General features: G+C 38.5%; 1 protein-coding gene across 1 annotated transcript in view; it reads right to left on the bottom strand.

The window, feature by feature from the left end:
* Positions 1-17,234, bottom strand: part of htr2aa (5-hydroxytryptamine (serotonin) receptor 2A, genome duplicate a) — an 88,596-nt gene extending 71,362 nt beyond the window's left edge. Inside the window, exon 1 of the mRNA XM_055015540.1 lies at positions 15,795-17,234. Coding sequence (XP_054871515.1) covers positions 15,795-16,209 — 415 coding nt within the window. The 5' untranslated portion in view covers positions 16,210-17,234. The remainder of the gene's footprint in view (positions 1-15,794) is intronic.
* Positions 17,235-19,236: the final 2,002 nt, after the last annotated feature.

Below are 19,236 nucleotides of genomic sequence, written 5' to 3'. Positions count from 1 at the left end.
AAAGTAATATATTTGGTGGAACAGACCTGAAAAAATCATAAGCACTTGGACAAAAATTGGGATTTTGGGTGGAACAAACCTTTAAAATTATAACTACTTAGAAATAAAGTACTAATTGGGTGGAATAAACCTTTAAAATGATCAATTCTGGGATAGAAACAAATATTTTGGGTGGAATAAAACCTTTAAAACTTTCTATACTTGGACAGAAAGTTGCTTTTTTTGAGAAATAAACTTTTCAAAAATTTTGTGTTGTATTTTTGGTGGAAAAAACCTTTGACACTATAATTTCTTGGACAGATTGTAGTATTTTGGGTGGAATAAACCTTCAAAACTACAAGTACTTTGAAAGAAAGTATCATTTTGGGTGAAACAGACCATTAAAATTAGAAGTACTTGGGCAGAAAGTTGTATTTTGGTGGAATAAACCTTTTAAAATATATATACTTGTACATAAAGTGGTATATTATAGAAAAAAGAATCGCTAATTCACCTTTATTATTCAAATTTTGATGTTTTATTTCACAATTTTGAGCATTTTTCTTTCTTGCACACTGCTGTCCTGAAGTATTTTAGAAATAACTGACATGCAGCATTTGAATCAATAGGATCTTCCCTTTTCATCAAGACTACATTTGATCACTTTGACTGTTTAATATCTGTAAAGTCTAACACACTAGTTGCACCACAAAAGCCCATTTTTCTCACATTTCGACTGCAACTGATTCTTCTGTGAGCATCTGCTGTTCCTGCACTGAGATAAATAACAAAGGCAGAAACACCAAAAACAGGGAAGCGTATCTAAGCAGAGACAACAAGCGTTTTAAATTCCTCCGGGAGCAAATCAGAAGTGAAGCATCTCAACGCAGTCGGCTGGAAAACCGTCCGACTTCGCGGTTCGTCTCGTTGTCGTATGGAATCACAGAACTCCTCCTCAGCAGCAAAGATACCTCGATACAGAAAAACCGGCCTCGTGTTGATGTCATAAAGCCTCTCTAGCAGGGTTTCACCTGTTTTACTTTAGTGCAACAGTGTGAAGAATAAACCTGCAGGAACTGAAGGCTGGATTGTCAAAGAGTTGCAAACATCAACTGGCAGAACGTCTGGCTCAAAGGGTTTTCTCTGTTCTGTTGCTGTGCATTTATATCTTTATTAATTGCGAATGAATGGACCTACATCCTTCATGGTCTGGTGAAGATCTGTTTTCAGTGTATATTGAGCTGATTTGTTGGTAAAAACTGTGTATCAGATTTAGCTAAAAACTGCAGCTCTTGTAATTTAGATGTTGTTCTAGGTCGTACTGCAGATTATATCATAATATAACTTCCAGTTTGTGTTATTTCTGGTGTTTTTGCCATATTTTAGCAGAATGCAGTTTGTATAAAATTGATATTTTAAGCATTCATGTCTGAGTGAAAGGTTTTCAGGTCTTTATTTGAAGATGTAAAGAGAATTTTTCTACTTTTTTCCACATTTAAAATTTCTCCATCGTTGATTAGCGCTTTAAAAACTCATCAATCTGGCTTTAGCTAAATTTTTAACTTAATCTATTTCAGGTATTTTTATTTCATTTTATTTATCTTATTTTTAAAAATTTGTTCAATTTTATTAGTTTTTGTTTTAAATGTAACTAATAATTGTGAGTTTGGGTGGCGTGTTTTTATCTCTGAGTGTAAAGCACTTTGTGCTACATTTTTCTGTATGAAAAGTGCTATAGAAATAAAGCTATTATTATTATTATTATTATTATTATTATTATTATTATTATTATTATTATTATTATTATTATTATTATTAATAATAATAATAATAATAATAATAATAATAAATTGGTATATTGCAACAACTTTATAAAAAAAACTGCAGCTCCTGTGATTTGATTATATCACAATATAAATTAACTATGAGTTATCAAAACTATTTTGTGTTATTTCTTGTGTTTTTGCCATATTTTAACAGAATGCAGTTTGTATAAAATTTATATTTTAAGCATTCATGTCTCAGTAAAAGGTTTTCAGGTCCTTATGTGAAGATGTAGAGAGAATTATTCTACTTTTTTCTATAATTAAAGTTGCTCCATCACTGATTAAAACTTCAGAGACTCATCTCTGTGCATCAAATTCAGCTCTTTAAATAGTTATGTTGCATTTAACTTGATCAAAACCTGCAGCTCCTGTGATTTAGATGTTGCTCTTGGCCATATTGCAGATTATATTTCATTCAACTGTTCTGCTAAATGAGTTTGCAAAGCTATTTTGTGTTATTTCTGGCGTTTTTGCCGTATTGTAGCAGGATGTAATTTGTATAAAATTGAATATTTTAAGAGTTTGTGTCGCAGTGAAAAGTTAGAAAAGTTGAGTGGTGATTTGCATATTTCCTGAAAATGCTGCCATAATCATCGTGTTGTTCTTTACGTCTCTTGCTTATTTTGAGGTGTAATGAACAATGCAGCCTCTAGACGCCTCGATGAGGATATGTTTTGTTTGGGAGACAATTTTTATTGTCCTGCCTCGGGGACTGTTTGTGTGGAGCCCAGCTGTTCCTGCAACGTTTAGCTGCTATTCTGGTGCAGAACCTGACGAGGTGAAAGAACAAACAGCTCAGCCTGAAACGACTCCAGATCTGTTCTCATCCCAGGTGGTTTCCTGCATGGAGCACTCACACACTTTGTCTTTCTGCATCTTTTTAGAGCAGTTTTGCACCTCTCTGTTGTCTTTTTGCATCTTTTTGTAGCAGTTTTGCAGCTCTTCATTCCAATTTTGCATCTTTTTATAGTAGTTTTAGACATCTTTATTGTCTTTTTGCACCTTTTTGTAGCAATTTTTCACCTCTTTATTGTTAGTTTGCGTGTTTATATAGCAGTTTTGCACCTTTTTGTTGTCAGTTTGCATCTTTTTTAGCCACCATTTTGTTTTAGCTGCTATTTCTGGTGCAGAACCTGACAAGGTGGAAGAACAAACAGCTCAGCCTGAAACGACTCCTGATCTATTCTCATCCCAGGTGGTTTCACTCATCTCTTTATTGAAGTATAAAACAGTGAAACCCAGCAAAGACGATTACAGAAGTAGTTTAATGTGACAATCGGGCCGCAGAACAGGGACAGGAAAAACCAGAAGTGTTCCTTCAATGGCACCGACAGAGAGTGAATGAAATGGCGAACAGCCTCCACCTCTGCATGCTGAAGCTGCTGCATCACTGTGAGGATGTTCAGTGATAAGATCTGACCAGGTCCAGGTGACGGATTGGCCGAGGTCAGGAATGAGCAGGAATCCTTATAAAGTCTCTTAATCTCAGGCTTTTCAGGAGATAATGTGGACAAAATCAACACCACGTTCCAAGAGAAAATCTTTCCCATTAACAGGCTCAAATTCGGCACTTTGGAGAAAGTCTGTCAGTCCAGAAAGCTGGAGGAGCACAAGAATTATGTGTGTGGACGAGAAAGCAAGGAAGAAATGAACACTGCAAAATAATCAATTTAAGAAAAACAAGGCGACTGCAATCCTAAATGCACTCAGTTATGACGTTATAACGTAACCGGAACTGATTTGTCTTAATGAGCTACTAAAGCTGCTTTTCAACATCTGGATGTCTGAATAAGTGAATAATACTTTTAAAAAGTTATGATCCACCAGCGTTGTGTTCAAAACTTTGGTCTCTTTTTGTAGCTGTTTTGTACCTCTTTGTTGTCAACTTGCATCTTTTTTGTCGCAATTTTGCACCTCATTTTTCAGATTTTGCATTGTTTTTGTAGCAGTTTTTACACCATTGTTTTAAGTTTTCATCTTTTTGTAGCAGTTTCAGACCTCTTTGTTGTCACTTGGCATCTTTTTGTAGCAGTTTTGCACCTGTTTGTTTTAAGTTTTCATCTTTTTGTAGCAGTTTTGCACCTGTTTGTTGTCACTTTGCATCTTTTTCTAGCAGTTTTGCACCTCTTTATTCAGATTTTGCCTCTTTTTGTAGCAGTTTTGCACCTCTTTGTTGTCATTTTGCATCTTTTTCTAGCAGTTGTGCACCTCATTATTCTGATTTTGCATTTTTTGTGGCAGTTTTGCACCTCTTTGTTGTCAGGTTGCATCTTTTTTTAAGGAGTTTTTCACCTCTTTGTTGTTTTTTTTGCCTCTTTTTGTAGCCATTTTGCACCTCTTTCTTACGGCTTGTTTTGAGCTGTAATTGTATGAAGCCCACCTTCCTGGATATTATTTATACATTGTCTTATTCCATGTATTTTATTATTTATCTTATTCTGAATAAACCTACTTTTATTCTATTTTAACTCATGGAGTAATACCATAATTTCACTGTATTGTTGTCTGCAGCTGTATAATGACGATAAAAATCTTGAATCATTTTTCACTGTATACTTATTTTACATGTGAAATAAACTTTGTCTTTTTGCATCTTTGGTGCTTCTTTTCCTATTTGCAGTCTTTTAACACTCTAAATCACACCAGTCAACTCCTTCCACACCAATCTTAAGGAAATATGTCTTTATTCTGCTGACGTTGTGCAGGAAAACGTCGGCTTTTCCTTTTTCACAAACTTACAGACGCTTTTAGCATAAAGGACACAGCTGTCTGAACCTTCATACAGGATTTTCTTCTTCTTTTCAGCATTTTTTTCTCTTGTTTTTGTGGCAGCGGCGGATCTGCTGCTTTCCTTTAACTCCCAGGCTAAAGGCGAGATCTCCTCTGTCTCCCAATAATCAATATATCAATCAGAACCAACTCATGATTACACTCCAGCATGAGCAGCAATGACTTCGTTACATCAACAAAGGAATAAACTGACAGGTGATCCTGACACTAAACAGAACCGCATTTCCTGATTATTTGTTGCCAAATTATCTAACAGGATTTGAAGTCGTCGCTTGTGTCAGAAAACTGCAGAGATGTGGATTTAGTTTGGGAGTGAATCGCGGGGGGAATCCGGAGGAGAAACAGCCTAATCTTTCAAGTAAATCTCTCACACAGCTGCCTGTCCTCAAAAACAGGATAAAAACCCAGAAAGGCTTTGAAACAGAAGTGTTTGTTGTCTTTCTGTCAGACACCCTCCGAGAGGAAAAGCTCTCAACAACGCAAACAGAGGAGAGGATGGCAGGAGCGACGGGCGAACAGTGGGGTTAAAACCTGCAAAGTAGGACAGAAGAAAGACATGAACCGGCTGACAGATGGGAGAACATGAACATTCGAACCTAAACTTGAGAAATGTGGACCGAAACAGGAAGAGGGATCAAAGTTGGCAAACAGGACCAATTACCGAGCTCAGCCTGGAATACTGTGTTCCCATAGGTCCTCTACTATTCACTGTTGTCTCGAGTGAGCGAAAGGACCAGGAGGCTGAGAGAGGCTTCAGCGCCACAAGCATTGATTACCCGGCAACTGCATCACAAAAGCCACGTCCTGAGTGGAATGAGGGGAGCTGCTTTATGCTAAGAACAAACTGTGCCTGTGTTTGGGAGCTTGTTTTGGTGTGTGAAGAGGTTTCTAAAAGCACATCAAACAGAATATACACTCAAGTCCGGCTCACTTAGACCTGTTTGCTGCTGCCATCGCGACATATTAATCATCAAAGGCTGATTGGAGCTAAAATGATCATCTATTGGATTCCTGTGATGCAGTTTTTTCACGCCTTCAGTTTTAATTCAATGAAAAATAAGATTTGAAACCTTCTTCAAAAGGTAGAAATGTCTTTAATTTTGAAAGAAAAGCGTTTTTTTTTTCAATGAAGATCATATTAAATTAATCAGAAATACAGTCTAGACATTGTTAATGTGGTAAATGACTTCTATTTTGACAAAATGGTGAGAACTCATTGGTTGAAGAATAAAAACTGGTGTTCATAGGGGTCTATAGTCATCATTATATGTTTAAAGTTGCTTCCACGTCTAGGAATTGTGGATACATCCATATACAGTAAATTTCATGACTGTGGAAGTTTTATTTGTGGAGATACTGAACACTTAAAATATCTGTAGCTAACGTAGCTAATGGTGTTGAAAGGCTAATTGATGATTAGAAAACTCTTGTGCAATTATGTTAGCACATGAATAAAAGTGTCAGTTTCCATGGAGAACATGATTGTCTGGGTGACCCCAAACTTTTGAACGGTCATGTATAGATGTCGAATATCTGTGGCACTTATTAAGAAGAACCTGATCAACACTATGTAGATTGTTGTCTCGTTAACATCCACTTCTTGAACGCTTAGAGCCCAAATTCACAACTCTTCTTCACAGCTGAATTGATCTCGTATTTAATGCACCGAGTTGATGTCTCAATTATGTTTTTTGCCCCACATTTAGTTCCAATACGATGCTGATTTTTCCTAGATAATATTTGTAGTGTTGTAGATCAGCTGGTTGTTCCAGTAGTCCCATATTGACCAGCAAAGAGCATTATAAGGCTTTAGCTAGTAAAGCTGCACCATGACAAAGTCTTCTGTGGGTCTTAATGACCTCTGACCACGGAGGATGCCTTAACTCAAGCTGGAATTGACTAGATGAATGTTCCTATATTATAGTGGCATATGTAATAAGCTGTCTTTGCAGTGTGTCAGATGTCTGTGGCTTAACGATACAATACGATTAGCTTTTATGCATCCCGCAGTAGTGAAATTTCTATTTTTACAGCAGCAAGGAAACAGTGCAAATATTCAAGAAATATCAGTTAAAATAAATAAGTAAATAAACCAAAAATATATACACTACCAGTCACAAGGTTGGCCACACGTTCTCATTCAATGGTTTTTATTTTATTATTTCATACATTCTGGCTTAATACTGACGACATCAAAACTATGAAAGAATACATATGGAATTTTGTTGTTAACAAAAAAGTGTTAATCTTCAGTATTAATCTACAATGTAGGAAACATTACAAGTAAATAAAAAGCATTGAATGAGAAGGTGTGTCCAAACTTTTGACTGGTAGTGTAAGTCCTAGCTTAGATTGTCCAAAATCCTCTGAATGTAGGCCCAGTGATGGATTGGCCGAGGTCAGGACTGAGCAGGGATTCTTATAAGGTCTCTTAATCTCAGGCTTTTCAGGAGATAATGTGGACAAAGTCAACACGACGTTCCAGGAGAAAATCTTTCCCATTAAGAGGCTCAAATTTGACACTTTGGAGAAAGTCTGTAGGTCCAGACAGCTGGAGGAACAGTTATTCATGTGGACGAGAAAGCAAGGACACTAAGAAATGAACACTGCAAAATAATAAATTCAAGAAAAACAAGGTGACTCTATAACTCTATAACCTTAAATGCACTCAGTAAATCAGCCTGTTATAATGTAGCTGGAATTAATTTGTCTCAGTGAGTTATTAAAGTTGCTTTTTAACATATGGATGTCTGAAAAAGTGTAAAAGTTCACCATAACACTTTTTAAAAAGTTGTAATTTGTTAGTGTTGTGTTAAAAACTTGTCCAATTAGTCACATCATTTTTTGTATCTGGCTCTTTCTTTTCTTGAAATGATCAAATATTTCTAGTTAATAGGGCTAAACAATATGACCACAATAAACAAAAACATCCATCCATCCATCCATTATCTATACACTGCTTAATCCTCACTAGGGTCATGGGGGGGCTGGAGTCTATCCCAGCTGACTCAGGTGAAGGCAGGGGACACCCTAGACAGGTCACCAGTCTGTCACAGGGCTACATACAGAGACAAACAATCACTCTCACATTCACACCTACGGGCAATTTAGAATAATCAATTAACCTCAGCATATTTTTGGACTGTGGGAGGAAGCCGGAGTACCCGGAGAAAACCCACGCATGCACAGGGAGAACATGCAAACTCCATGCAGAAAGATCCCGGGAAAGCCGGGACATGAACCAGGGACCTTCTTGCTGCAAGGCGAAAGTGCTAACCACTACGCCACTGTGCAGCCCTAAACAAAAACATTTTACATTTATTTTAACATTTGCAATATGAGTCATGATTCAGTAGAAATACTCATTTTTTTCCATTGAAACTACTATATAAAAATGAAGATAGCATTTTTGTTGCAGGATGTACCAAACAAGCATGTTCACTGATGACTGCAGAATATAATTTGATCATGAGCGTCACAATGCTTCATTTATAATGGTATGTTGGGACACGTTTAGATATCGCACTTGGCCATGTAGTAGGCTGTATTTTGTTTAATTTCGAGTTAGCAAAAATATTTAGTTACAGTATTATATTTTCTTATTTCCAGTGTTTCGCTTTATTTTAGATTTTGAACCAACAATGTTAGCATGGAATGAATGACAAGTGCACTTGCTAATAATGGTCTGGTTAAAGCACATATATGTGTTTGTGTATACAAATCTGCTTTCTCAAGCCCTGATTCATATCAGAATGATTCATTTCATAGATAAAAACAGGAGTAAGTAAGTAAACAATGCAGTCTCTTGACTTTCTTTGTTACTCATTATTGTTATATTGCATGTTTCAGATTATTTCTTTGTTTCAGTTTAATTTGATATTTTTGTTATTGTAAAGTACTTTGATAACTTTGTTTCCAAAAGCTGCTGTTTAAATAAAGTTATTTTAATTGTATTTATTATTATTGTTTGGCCTATATGACAGTAATAAAAATGACAATCATCCTTGGAACCTGCTCATATTTTTGTGCACCGTGTTTAATGTCTCAAAATATAATAAAATAAAGATGTAAGCATGTTGAAACTATTGCAAATTATCACTACTGGCTTATATTTAGATCAGTCAGTCAGTGTGTCGATCAGTTCAGCAGTTCTGTTTGTTCCACTGGCTGTTCTTGATTTTGACAGAGCATCCAGACTATCAGTCGGCTTCTGAAATCCATCGAGTAACTGCAGAGAAATTTCAGCCTGGACCACTGAGGTGGACAAACTGTCACTGCTTTCCCTCGAGCCTTTAGTGAAACATGCAGCTGCTCCAACAACATGTTGATTGAAGCTCAAATCCTGTTAAAGGGAACATAATGTGATCTCTAACTCAAAAATTACACTTTACTGCTTGAGCCGACTGACCTTCTAGCACAGTATAGAATGTCATCACCTCTACTTCTGTTTTATCAGTTTCTTGTATTCAAACTTGTCAATTATAGCCAAATTTGTCTCCACAAGATTTGGCCATTTTTGTGCTTCTTTCACTCTTAACACTGAGATTGTTTCTGCCTCTAAAGCAGCTCTGTCCCTGAAAATATTCTCCAATGATAAATGTGATAAACTCCATATAGCAGTGAAGACTTTACAGATAGACCTGCCGTGTTCTGACCATGTCAGAGTCTGACAAGCTGCAGTTTACCTTCACCTGAAAACGAACAGTGATCAGCCCACAAGTATAGAGCATTGTAGGGTTTTAGCTAGTAAAGGGGCACCATGACAAATACTTCTGTGATGCTTAATGACCTATGGCCTCAATGAATGTTTCAAATCAAGCTGGGACCAACTCCATGGGTGTTTCCATATCATAGTAATATATGTGACATGATGCCTTTGCAGCATGTGTACTATTTATGAGTTTCTTGTATTGAAGTTTGTCCATTCATGCCAAGTTTAAGTCCAAATGATTCAGTGATTTTAGTGCTTCTTCTACTCTCCACACTGAGATTTTTTTCTGCCTCTATATAGCAGCAAGAATAGAGCATCGTAAGGTTTTAGGTAATAAAGGGGCACCATGACAAAGTCTTCTATGACGCTTAATGACCTCTGGCCACAATGAATGTTTCAAATCAAGCTGGGACCAATTAGATGGGTGTTACTATATCATAGTAATGTATGATAAGTGATATTTTCTAATGATAAATGTGATAAACTCCATATAGCAGCTAAGAGTTTAAAATATATAAATCTGCCTTTTACAGATCCGTGTCACAGTGTGACAAGCTGCACCTCAAAATAAGCAGTTATCTTTCAAAGTGCTGTCAAACTCTTTGGGGGAAATAAACACAGTCCCTGGATCTCTTCACAGAAATCTCCAAAATATGTCGGAACATCTGTTAGGAAGAGCCGCTGGTGATCACTTTCCTTTTTCAGGTGGTAGACAAGTGCAGTGCGCCAACTGTCATGGGTGCAAAAACTCTAGCGAAGTGAAACCCCGAGTTATCAGAGCTCTTTCAAGCATCAGGAGGATTGCAGAAGGTGATGAAACGCATCAGTCTGTGAGGTTTATTTTGACAGCTTGTCTTCGGGGAGCGCACGACAAAACCCAAACCCAAAACTACACAGTGAGGAATATCTCCGCCTTCTGCGGTTTCATTTACAATAGAAAGGAAACAATCTCCGTGTCCATGATACCAGGTTAATCCCAAATTTCCCAAGAGGCCTGAGATGTTAGATTTGGAGAACAGAGCTGGAATCATCACCGGGCCTCCTGCCAAACAAACAGTCCAAGCTTCTTGTCTTCTTTGTGTTGTGTTTTTCAAGTTTTCCTCTCGCTGTAGTCATTTTGCCTGTTTTTTTTTGGTCATTTTTGCATGTTCTTGCACCAGTTTTACACAATGTTTTTGTAGTTGTGTGTCTCGTCATTGTTGTTAGATGCTTTTATTGGCATTTTGCATCTTTTATAAGCAGTTTTACACCACTTTGTCAGTTTGCATCTTTCTGAGGTTGTTTTAGACCTCTGTGTGGTCAATTTGCACCTTTATGTTTGCATTGTGTGTCTCTCTCTGGCTGATTTGCATATATTTTGTTTCTTTTTGTTGTATTTTTGCAGTTGTTTCTTTCAGTTTTCATCTCTTTGTAGTCATTTGCCTCCTCTAGTATGTCTTTGTAGCAGTTTTACACATCTATTTAGTCAGTTTGCTTTTTTTTGTAGTTGTGTGGCCCTGTGGTTATTTAATCATTTTGTTGCCATTTTGCATATTTTTGAAGGAGTTTTGCACATTTCTATAGCCAGCTTGCATCTTTCTGTAGTTTTTGTGTCTCTTTGTAGTTGCTATATTCCAACTGGATCTCTCTCTAGTGGTTTTGTGTCTTTGTAGTTGTTATATGTCTTTTTGTGGTTATTGCATCTTTCTGTTATTTTTGTATCTCTTTGTGGTCAGTTTGAATCTTTGTCACATTTTGTGAGGTCATTTTCTTTGCATTATCAATATTTTGTATAATTAAAAAGTTCTGTAAAATATCCATTTTAGTACATATAGAAGGATCTCTGCAATATCAGTGTTTTTCTATATCAAAATAACTCATTTCACATCCAAACTTAGCCATTTTTACCATTTTTTCAATGGGGGGCCGACAGCAAATTTTGGTCCCCGGTTCCTCTGAACCAATCCAGCTACGTCTGTGATCTCATCTATTAATTCACGTATAAAATCTGGGCTCCCATAACCTCGTCAAAGACCCCATTAATATCCTAATCTTCATGAGCTTGGCAGCAAAAATGAATCCGGGACCTCATTAATAAATATTCACGTCCTCATCTTGTTGTTGATGCCGTTAATCGCCTCTCGTGACTCTCTTTAGGATCCCTCAGACGTCGTCGCTCTGCCCTCCGTAACCCTGAAACAGCAGCAGTGTTTGCTCTGCAGATCTGTGAATGAATCTGAAACCCCGCAGCTGTGTAACAACATGAGAAAATAATTGCGGCGCGTGTTTGTGTTTGGCGTCGGTGTTGCTAATGAGTTCTTTTGTACTCTCATTAAAGAGCGGCGAAGGCGAGTAATGAGCGCTCTTCCTCCTGATTAATTTACTGCACTTCCTTCTTCTCATCCAAATGAATTCGCTACTTAGGGCTTAAAACTCCTTATGTGAGCGGCGGCTCGTGACATTTGCAGCGAGACGGAGCGAGGATCAGCCGGGCGACGGCGGAGGCTGGTGTTGACTGACAGATCAGCAGAGGAAGCAGGAGGCGGCTTCCTGCAGCATTAATCAGCAGCCAGCTGAAGCTCCTGCAGAATGACAGCAGAGCTCACAGACAGAGCCAAAGGTTCTGGAGGTGCTGCTCTCCACGCTGTTATGGATGGAGTATGATTCATCGGGCCCCTGGGGGCGGACATGTGAAAGGCCTCCAGACTTAAAGAGGCCTCTGTTGTCCTTCTTAGCCTGGTGGTGGTCATTTAACTTTTCTTTGTGACTTCTTTGCACCTTTTTGTTTGTTTGAATTTGGTGCATGAAAGTCAATCGGTGACTTCAAACAGAGGCTCTTGCCCAGGGGCCCCGCTGACCCTGCTGGCCCCCGTAAGCCTATTTAACAATCCATCCATGCTCTCTGTACGTGCAGACTCTAAAGATTAAATTTATGCTTGCTCCATGTGTGACAGTCACGCTTTAGGAGGAGTCTCATGAGAAAAAGCTCCATGGCATGTTTTAAAGGTCTCATATTGTGGCTTTTTCAGCAAATGAATCAAAGTCTCAAATGTCCCCCAGAATGTTTTGATAGCTAGACTCTTCTCCTCTGTGCTTCCCTGGTGGTGGAACGAGTTACCAAACTCTGTTCGATCTGCAGAGTCCCTCTAAGTCATTAAGAAAGGATGAAAAAAACAGCTCTTCACTGAACACCTTGACACTTGACTGCAAAAAACAAAACAAAAAAAAAAATCCTATTACCTCCCACACCGCCTGTAGGCACCAAGGTCCTATTATCACACTGGTGATACTTGTTTTCTGGCTCTTATCCAGGTTGTTTTATCCTGGCTAGATCCTTGCTTGTGTTACATCTACTCCATCTACATCTACTCGATGCATGTCACAGATATGTGTCTGCTAAATGAAATTGTAGAATCAGTGTGTTTTTATATATATATATATATATATATATATATATATATATATATATATATATATATATATATATATATAACTCATTTCAGATTTTTTTGGGGTTAGACCACTCTGCTTCTAACCCCCCGGTATATACATACACACACTGGAACAAAATTACAAGTACTTGCATTTAGTGCTGGTGGATCGTAACTAGGTTGTAAGTAGAACTTCAAAATGCAAACAGAAGAAACAGGAGCAAGAGACAAAAAATAGACAGCAGGCAATTTATTTGTTCATCAACTGAGCAAAAGTTTAAGTACCCCCCCCCCAAAAAAAAAAAAATCTAAAAATGTCAAAAAAGGACTCAGTAGTGAGTAGACTCACTGTTCCTGTTGATCACTTCAAAAATTCATGTAGGGATGACTGATGCATCAATAGCTTGCCTAATCTCCATTTTTTTTTTTGTTTCTCGCTCCTGTTTCTTCTGTTTGCATTTTGAAGTTCTACTTACAACCTGGTTATAATCCACCAGTGCTAAATGCAAATGCTTGTAATATTTCCCCTGATTTTAAGATTTGGTTCAGAATATATATATATATATATATATATATATATATATATATATATATATATATATATATATATATATATATATATATATATATATATATATATATATATATATATATATATATATATATACACATACACACACACACACACAGACAAAATTGTTGGTACCCCTTTGTTAATGAAAGAAAAACCCACAATGGTGACAGAAATAATTTGAATCTGACAAAAGTAATAATAAATAAAAATTCTATGAAAATTAACCAATGAAAATCAGACATTGCTTTTGAACCGTGGTTCAACAGAATTATTGTAAAAAATAAACTCATGAAACAGGCCTGGACAAAAATGATGGTACCCCTAGAAAAGACAGAAAATAATGTGACCATAGGGACATGTTCAATCAAGGTGTGTCCTCTAATTAGCATCACAGGTGTCTACAAACTTGTAATCAGTCAGTCGGCCTATTTATAGGGTTACAGTAGTCACTGTGCTGTTTGGTGACATGGTGTGTACCACACTAAACATGGACCAGAGGAAGCCAAGGAGAGAGTTGTCTCAGGAGATTAGAAAGAAAATTATAGACCAGCATGTAAAAGGTAAAGGCTAGAAGACCATCTCCAAGCAGCTTGATGTTCCTGTGACTACAGTTGCACATATTATTCAGAAATTTAAGATCCATGGGACTGTAGCCAACCTCCCTGGATGTGGCTGCAGGAGGAAAACTGAAGACAAATGGAAGAGACGGATAATATGAATGGTAACAAAAGAGCCCAGAACAACCTCTAAAGACATTAAAGGTGAACTCCAAGGTCAAGGTACATCAGTGTCAGATCACACCATCCGTCATTGTTTGAGCCAAAGTGGACTTCATGGGAGACGACCAAGGAGGACACCATTGTTGAAAACAAATCATAAAAAAGCCAGACTGGAATTTGCCAAACTGCATGTTGACAAGCCACAAAGCTTCTGGGAGAATGTCCTATGGACAGACCAGACAAAACTGGAACTTTTTGGCACATCAGCTCTATGTTCACAGATGCAAAAATGAAGCATATCAAGAAAAGAACACTGTCCCTACTGTGGAACATGGAGGAGGTTCTGTTATGTTCTGGGGCTGCTTTGCTGCATCTGGTACAGAGTGTCTGGAATCTGTGCAGGTACAATGAAATCTCATGACTATCAAGGTATTCTAGAGAGAAATGTGCTGCCCAGTGTCAGAAAGCTTGGTCTCAGTCGCAGGTCATGGGTCTTGCAACAGGATAATGAGCCAAAACACACAGCTAGAAACAGCCAAGAATGGCTAAGAGGAAAACATTGGACTATTCTGAAGTGGCCTTCTATGAGCCCTGATCTAAATCCTATTGAACATCTGTGGAAGGAGCTGAAACATGGCGTCTGGAGAAGGAACCTTCAAACCTGAGACAACTGGAGCAGTCTGCTGATGAGGAGTGGACCAGAATACCTGCTGAGAGGTGCAGAAGTCTCATTGACAGTTACACAAATGGTTTGATTGCAGTGATTGCCTCAAAAGGTTGTGCAACAAAATATTAAGTTAAGGGTACCATCATTTTTGTCCAGGCCTGTTTCATGAGTTTATTTTTTTAAAATAATTCTGTTGAACCACGGTTCAAAAGCAATGTCTGATTTTCATTGGTTAATTTTCATAGATTTTTTATTTATTATTACTTTTGTCACATTAAAAATATTTCAGACCATTGTGAGATTTTCTTTCATTAACTGAGGGGTACCAACAATTTTGTCCACGTGTGTGTGTATATATATATATATATATATATATATATATATATATATATATATATATATATATATATATATATATATATATATATATATATACTGGTAGAATTTTTAAAAGGAAATACAATAAAAAAAAACTGTAAAAGCTTTTTTTTTTAACAGTGCAGCAGTAAAGGGCTGCTGAGTTTTTTTAGAGCGCATAATGAAGCCTCCATTTGCAGTCTGCTGTGCACTCTGTATGTAAAGGCTCCTGGAGGTGATACAGCACATAAAGATGGTGGTTTCAGGGGTCAACATGGGCCAATTACAGAACAACACATATATGCTTTGACTTTTCCTGCCACAACTGTTTATAGAAGTGAATGTAAACACTGCCAACGCTGCAGAAACGTGCTCCTCTGGGCCTTTTCATTCATCTCTGCACACGAGCCACATTCACCACTTTTCTTTTTGCGCTGAAGCAGCTTTCCAAATAAGCACATAACTGTCAACAACGACACCCAACACCTCCATCACTGCTGCTCTCCATCTGTCCTCCAAGACTCAGGAGGGGGTCAACACAGCGACCAGAGCAAAGATCCAAGCACCAGAAGTGTCACAATGAGAAAATGTCATATTTAGTGAGAATGATTTCCTCTCTGTGTGTCACTTGAAGCCTTAAACATGCAGGCAGGTTGTTAGTTTAGTCATCTAACCATTCATCCATCTGAGAATGAAAGAGATGGACTCGAGTCAGCAACACACCAAATGTCAACTCAACTGAAGCGTCACTCAGCGCTTACCGTAGAGGATGGTCACCATGGAAACCGGCATGACCAGGATGCCAAGGAGCATGTCGGCGACCGCCAGCGACATCAGGAAGTAGTTGGTGGCGTTCTGCAGCTTCTTCTCCAGCGACACGGCCAGGATCACCAGGATGTTCCCCATGACGGTGACGGCGATGACCAGCAGGATCAGCAGCGCCGCCCAGTTCTTGTCCGCCGGCGGCGCCAGGGACGGACACGGCGACCCGAACGCCCCTGCGTGGTTGTTGTGCGACCAGTTCCCCGAGTGCGAGTCGTGACACGCCGGGTTGGTGGCGTTACCGACCCGGCCTTCCTCCGGGCCACGTGGCGGCCAGGGGTTGGACTCCAGGGAGGTGACGGCTCGGACCGTGTTGGAGATCAGCTCCGACACGTTGCCTCCGCGAAGGTTCATGGTGGCGGCTCGCTTCAGGAAAGTGGGTCAGAGCGGTGCGAGGACGGAGGAAGTCTGCTCATCTTTTACTGGCTTCCTTTGCCCGGGCGAATACCGTAAACACAGCACCATTTATCACTCGGGTAATGATCTGTCATTCAGCACGACCGCTCGCTGACTGCCTCCATGATCTCCACGTGGGGAAACTAAAATAGCATCATTCAGCTGTTTGATCTCAAATTCTGAATCAAATTAAACCTCGCTGCGTGCCACATGGAAACACAAAGAAGAAGAAGCTTGAAAGATCCCAAATCGACACTGATTTTAACTCACATGCCTTGGAAAAAACCCTCCTTGTCTTCTGATTATAGAATCCGTTTGAAGCTGCAGGTTTCTCGTCCTTGAAGTCTGCGCTCATGTTAGAAATATTAGCTCCATGTGAAGATCTGAAGTCGTTTTTGAAGTCGACCTTTTTTCCCTCCGTGATCTCTTGTGGAATCTATGAAAAGCGGCAAAGTTTGAGTAGAATCCTGGTGGATTTTTAATCTAAGTTACACACCTTGGCAGTGTGTGCGTTGTTAAATATATGTGTGAAGACTCATCCCTGCACCTGTGTCACCAACTTTCCCCTTTTTTCCCCCTCCCTCACACACTTTATATTCCCTTTTTCCACCAAGAAAAACACAAGATCAGCCCTCCAGAGATCTTAAATATTCCTGTAATTTTTCTCCTCCTCCTGCTTGCACAAGTCCTCAGTGGAAAATGTCAGTCACTCTGCAAGTCCAGCACAGATCTGTTCCCCCCCTCTTGGTGTATTTCCACTTTATGAAGAGAAAACGAGGAAAAAGAAAGAAGCAGGAGAAGCAGGAGGAGGAAGGAAAGAAGCCTCTCTGCTTGTGAAGTTGTTGAGGCTGAACCAGGAGCTCGTCGTTTTCCTGCCTTCACGCTTGCAGCCTCCGTCTGCAGCTCCTCTCTGGGATCTCCTGCTCTCTCTCTCCCTCTCTGCATTTTCACCAAAGCACTCTCGCCCTCGTATCGTATTGGCTCGCTCTCTCAATCTCTCTCTCTCTACATGCATTGTGCCTTTTCCCCCGTTTTCCCTTCCCCTTTTCTGCTGAATCTGAGTCCGTCAGCTTTCTCTTAACTCCTTCTGTCAGGAGCTGCCTCTCAGCTCAGACTGCTTCACGGACATTATCGCCAAAGCTATGACAGGAGTGAAGAGAGAAAAGAAAAAACAAACATACAGATGTTTTTGGATGTAAGAAAAGTGTGTCTGAAAGCTCAGTTCAGTGCAGCAGCTGATAGATTGACAGACAGATACTTTATTTATCTCCTTGGGGAAATTCAAGGTATCCAGTTGCTCACACATTTTACATTTTAAAATCGTGCTGGGATTTGACAATAAAAAAGTGTATTCAAACATCTGAATACAGTATAATAACAACCATAATAATAATAATAGACACATAGAAGCATATGATTGAACTACATCATGGAAAACCCCAGCTAGTGACTAACATTCCCACAACATTTGGTAACATCACCTACAACTTCATAGTTAATAATGTTTTAAAGAATACCATTGTTGGAGTAATGTTTTAAAGATGTTTTTCATTTTAAATATTCTAATGTACACTCATTGACCACTTTATTAGGTACATCTTGCTAGTAAAAGGTTTGACTCCCTTTTGCCTTCAGAACTGCCTTCATTCTTGGTGGCTTACTTTCAACAAGGTGTTGGTTTGTCAGAAGTTTGGACGCACCTTCTCATTCAGTGCTTTGTATTTATTTATCTGACTTCTACATTGTAGATTAATACTGAAGATGAACACTTTGTTGTTTACAACATAATTCCATATGTATTCTTTTATAGTTTTGATATCTTCAGTATTAATTTACAATGCAGAAAATAACTTAAAAAACATTGAATGGGAAGTCCAAACTTTTGACTGGTAGTGTACGTTTTAACACTAAAAAATACTTCTTAGCACCAGAAAATGTGTAAACACCAGGGTGTGTTCACGGCTTTAGGACACAGGATGCATTTTTACAAATCTTTCCTGTAATTTGATATATTAACAAAAGGTAGAACACTTTGCCTGCAATGTTCTGAGGATGAAGAAAGTTGCTTCGCATTTTCTGTTGAGTTGAACTGATGCAGCATCCACGGCATGCATGAAAAATAGCCTCAACAATAAAATTTAAATCCAACTCTCAGATAAAAACATACTATACAGTGGTCTTGATGCGACCAACAGACAAGTCCACGTTTTCTTCATTTTAGACGGAGAAACCTCAACCTTCTCATAGACCTAATACAAATTAGCTGTCTAAATACAGCTGATAAACCATGCCAGTTTTCAAATATTACTGAGAATTTTGATGGTAAATCTGTAACAGCTGGCAATAAATAAATGCAAATTTTTGGCTTATTGGTTGATGGAGGTTAAAAAACAAACAAGGCGACACGATCAAGAAAGCTTTAGTAGAGTTGGAACAATGAAAAACTGTGTGGAAATTGTGGAATTATGTTTCTGCAGGTTCAGAGGCTCAAAAGCAGGAAATGAGGAATGCAGACAGATGAACGGTTTAGTAATGTGTTTATTTACAACACAAGGAAAAACACAAGGACTACAAATGTAAACCGGAAAGGGAAGTACTACGTAACCTGCTTAAGGCGGAGCTGATCGGAGAACCTCTAGTGGTTAGTAGTACATTTAGTACATAGTACATTTCATCCTAAAAAATGTCCACAAAAAATTGTCAATTTACTCAAATTTTCAAGAAAATAAATGCAAATTTTTGGTTTATTGGTTGATGGAGATAAAGAAAAAGACAAGCAAATAGCAAGGTGGCATGATCAAGAAAGCTTTAGCAAAGTTTGGACAATGGAAACCATGAGGAAAATGTAAAAAATATGACATTTCAGCATGAAAGCGAAAGGCTGCTGTTTCCTCATCGCTCCATGCAGATTAGATTCTTTGTGTCTTCATGGCAGAAGCTAAAAGCAGCGTTTAAGTCACATGTACTTCATCATTTATTCACTAA

Source organism: Amphiprion ocellaris, chromosome 11 (genome assembly GCF_022539595.1).
Source record: "Amphiprion ocellaris isolate individual 3 ecotype Okinawa chromosome 11, ASM2253959v1, whole genome shotgun sequence".
In the NCBI taxonomy this organism is placed as follows: domain Eukaryota; kingdom Metazoa; phylum Chordata; class Actinopteri; family Pomacentridae; genus Amphiprion; species Amphiprion ocellaris.
This window is presented reverse-complemented; position numbering and strand designations above follow the sequence as displayed.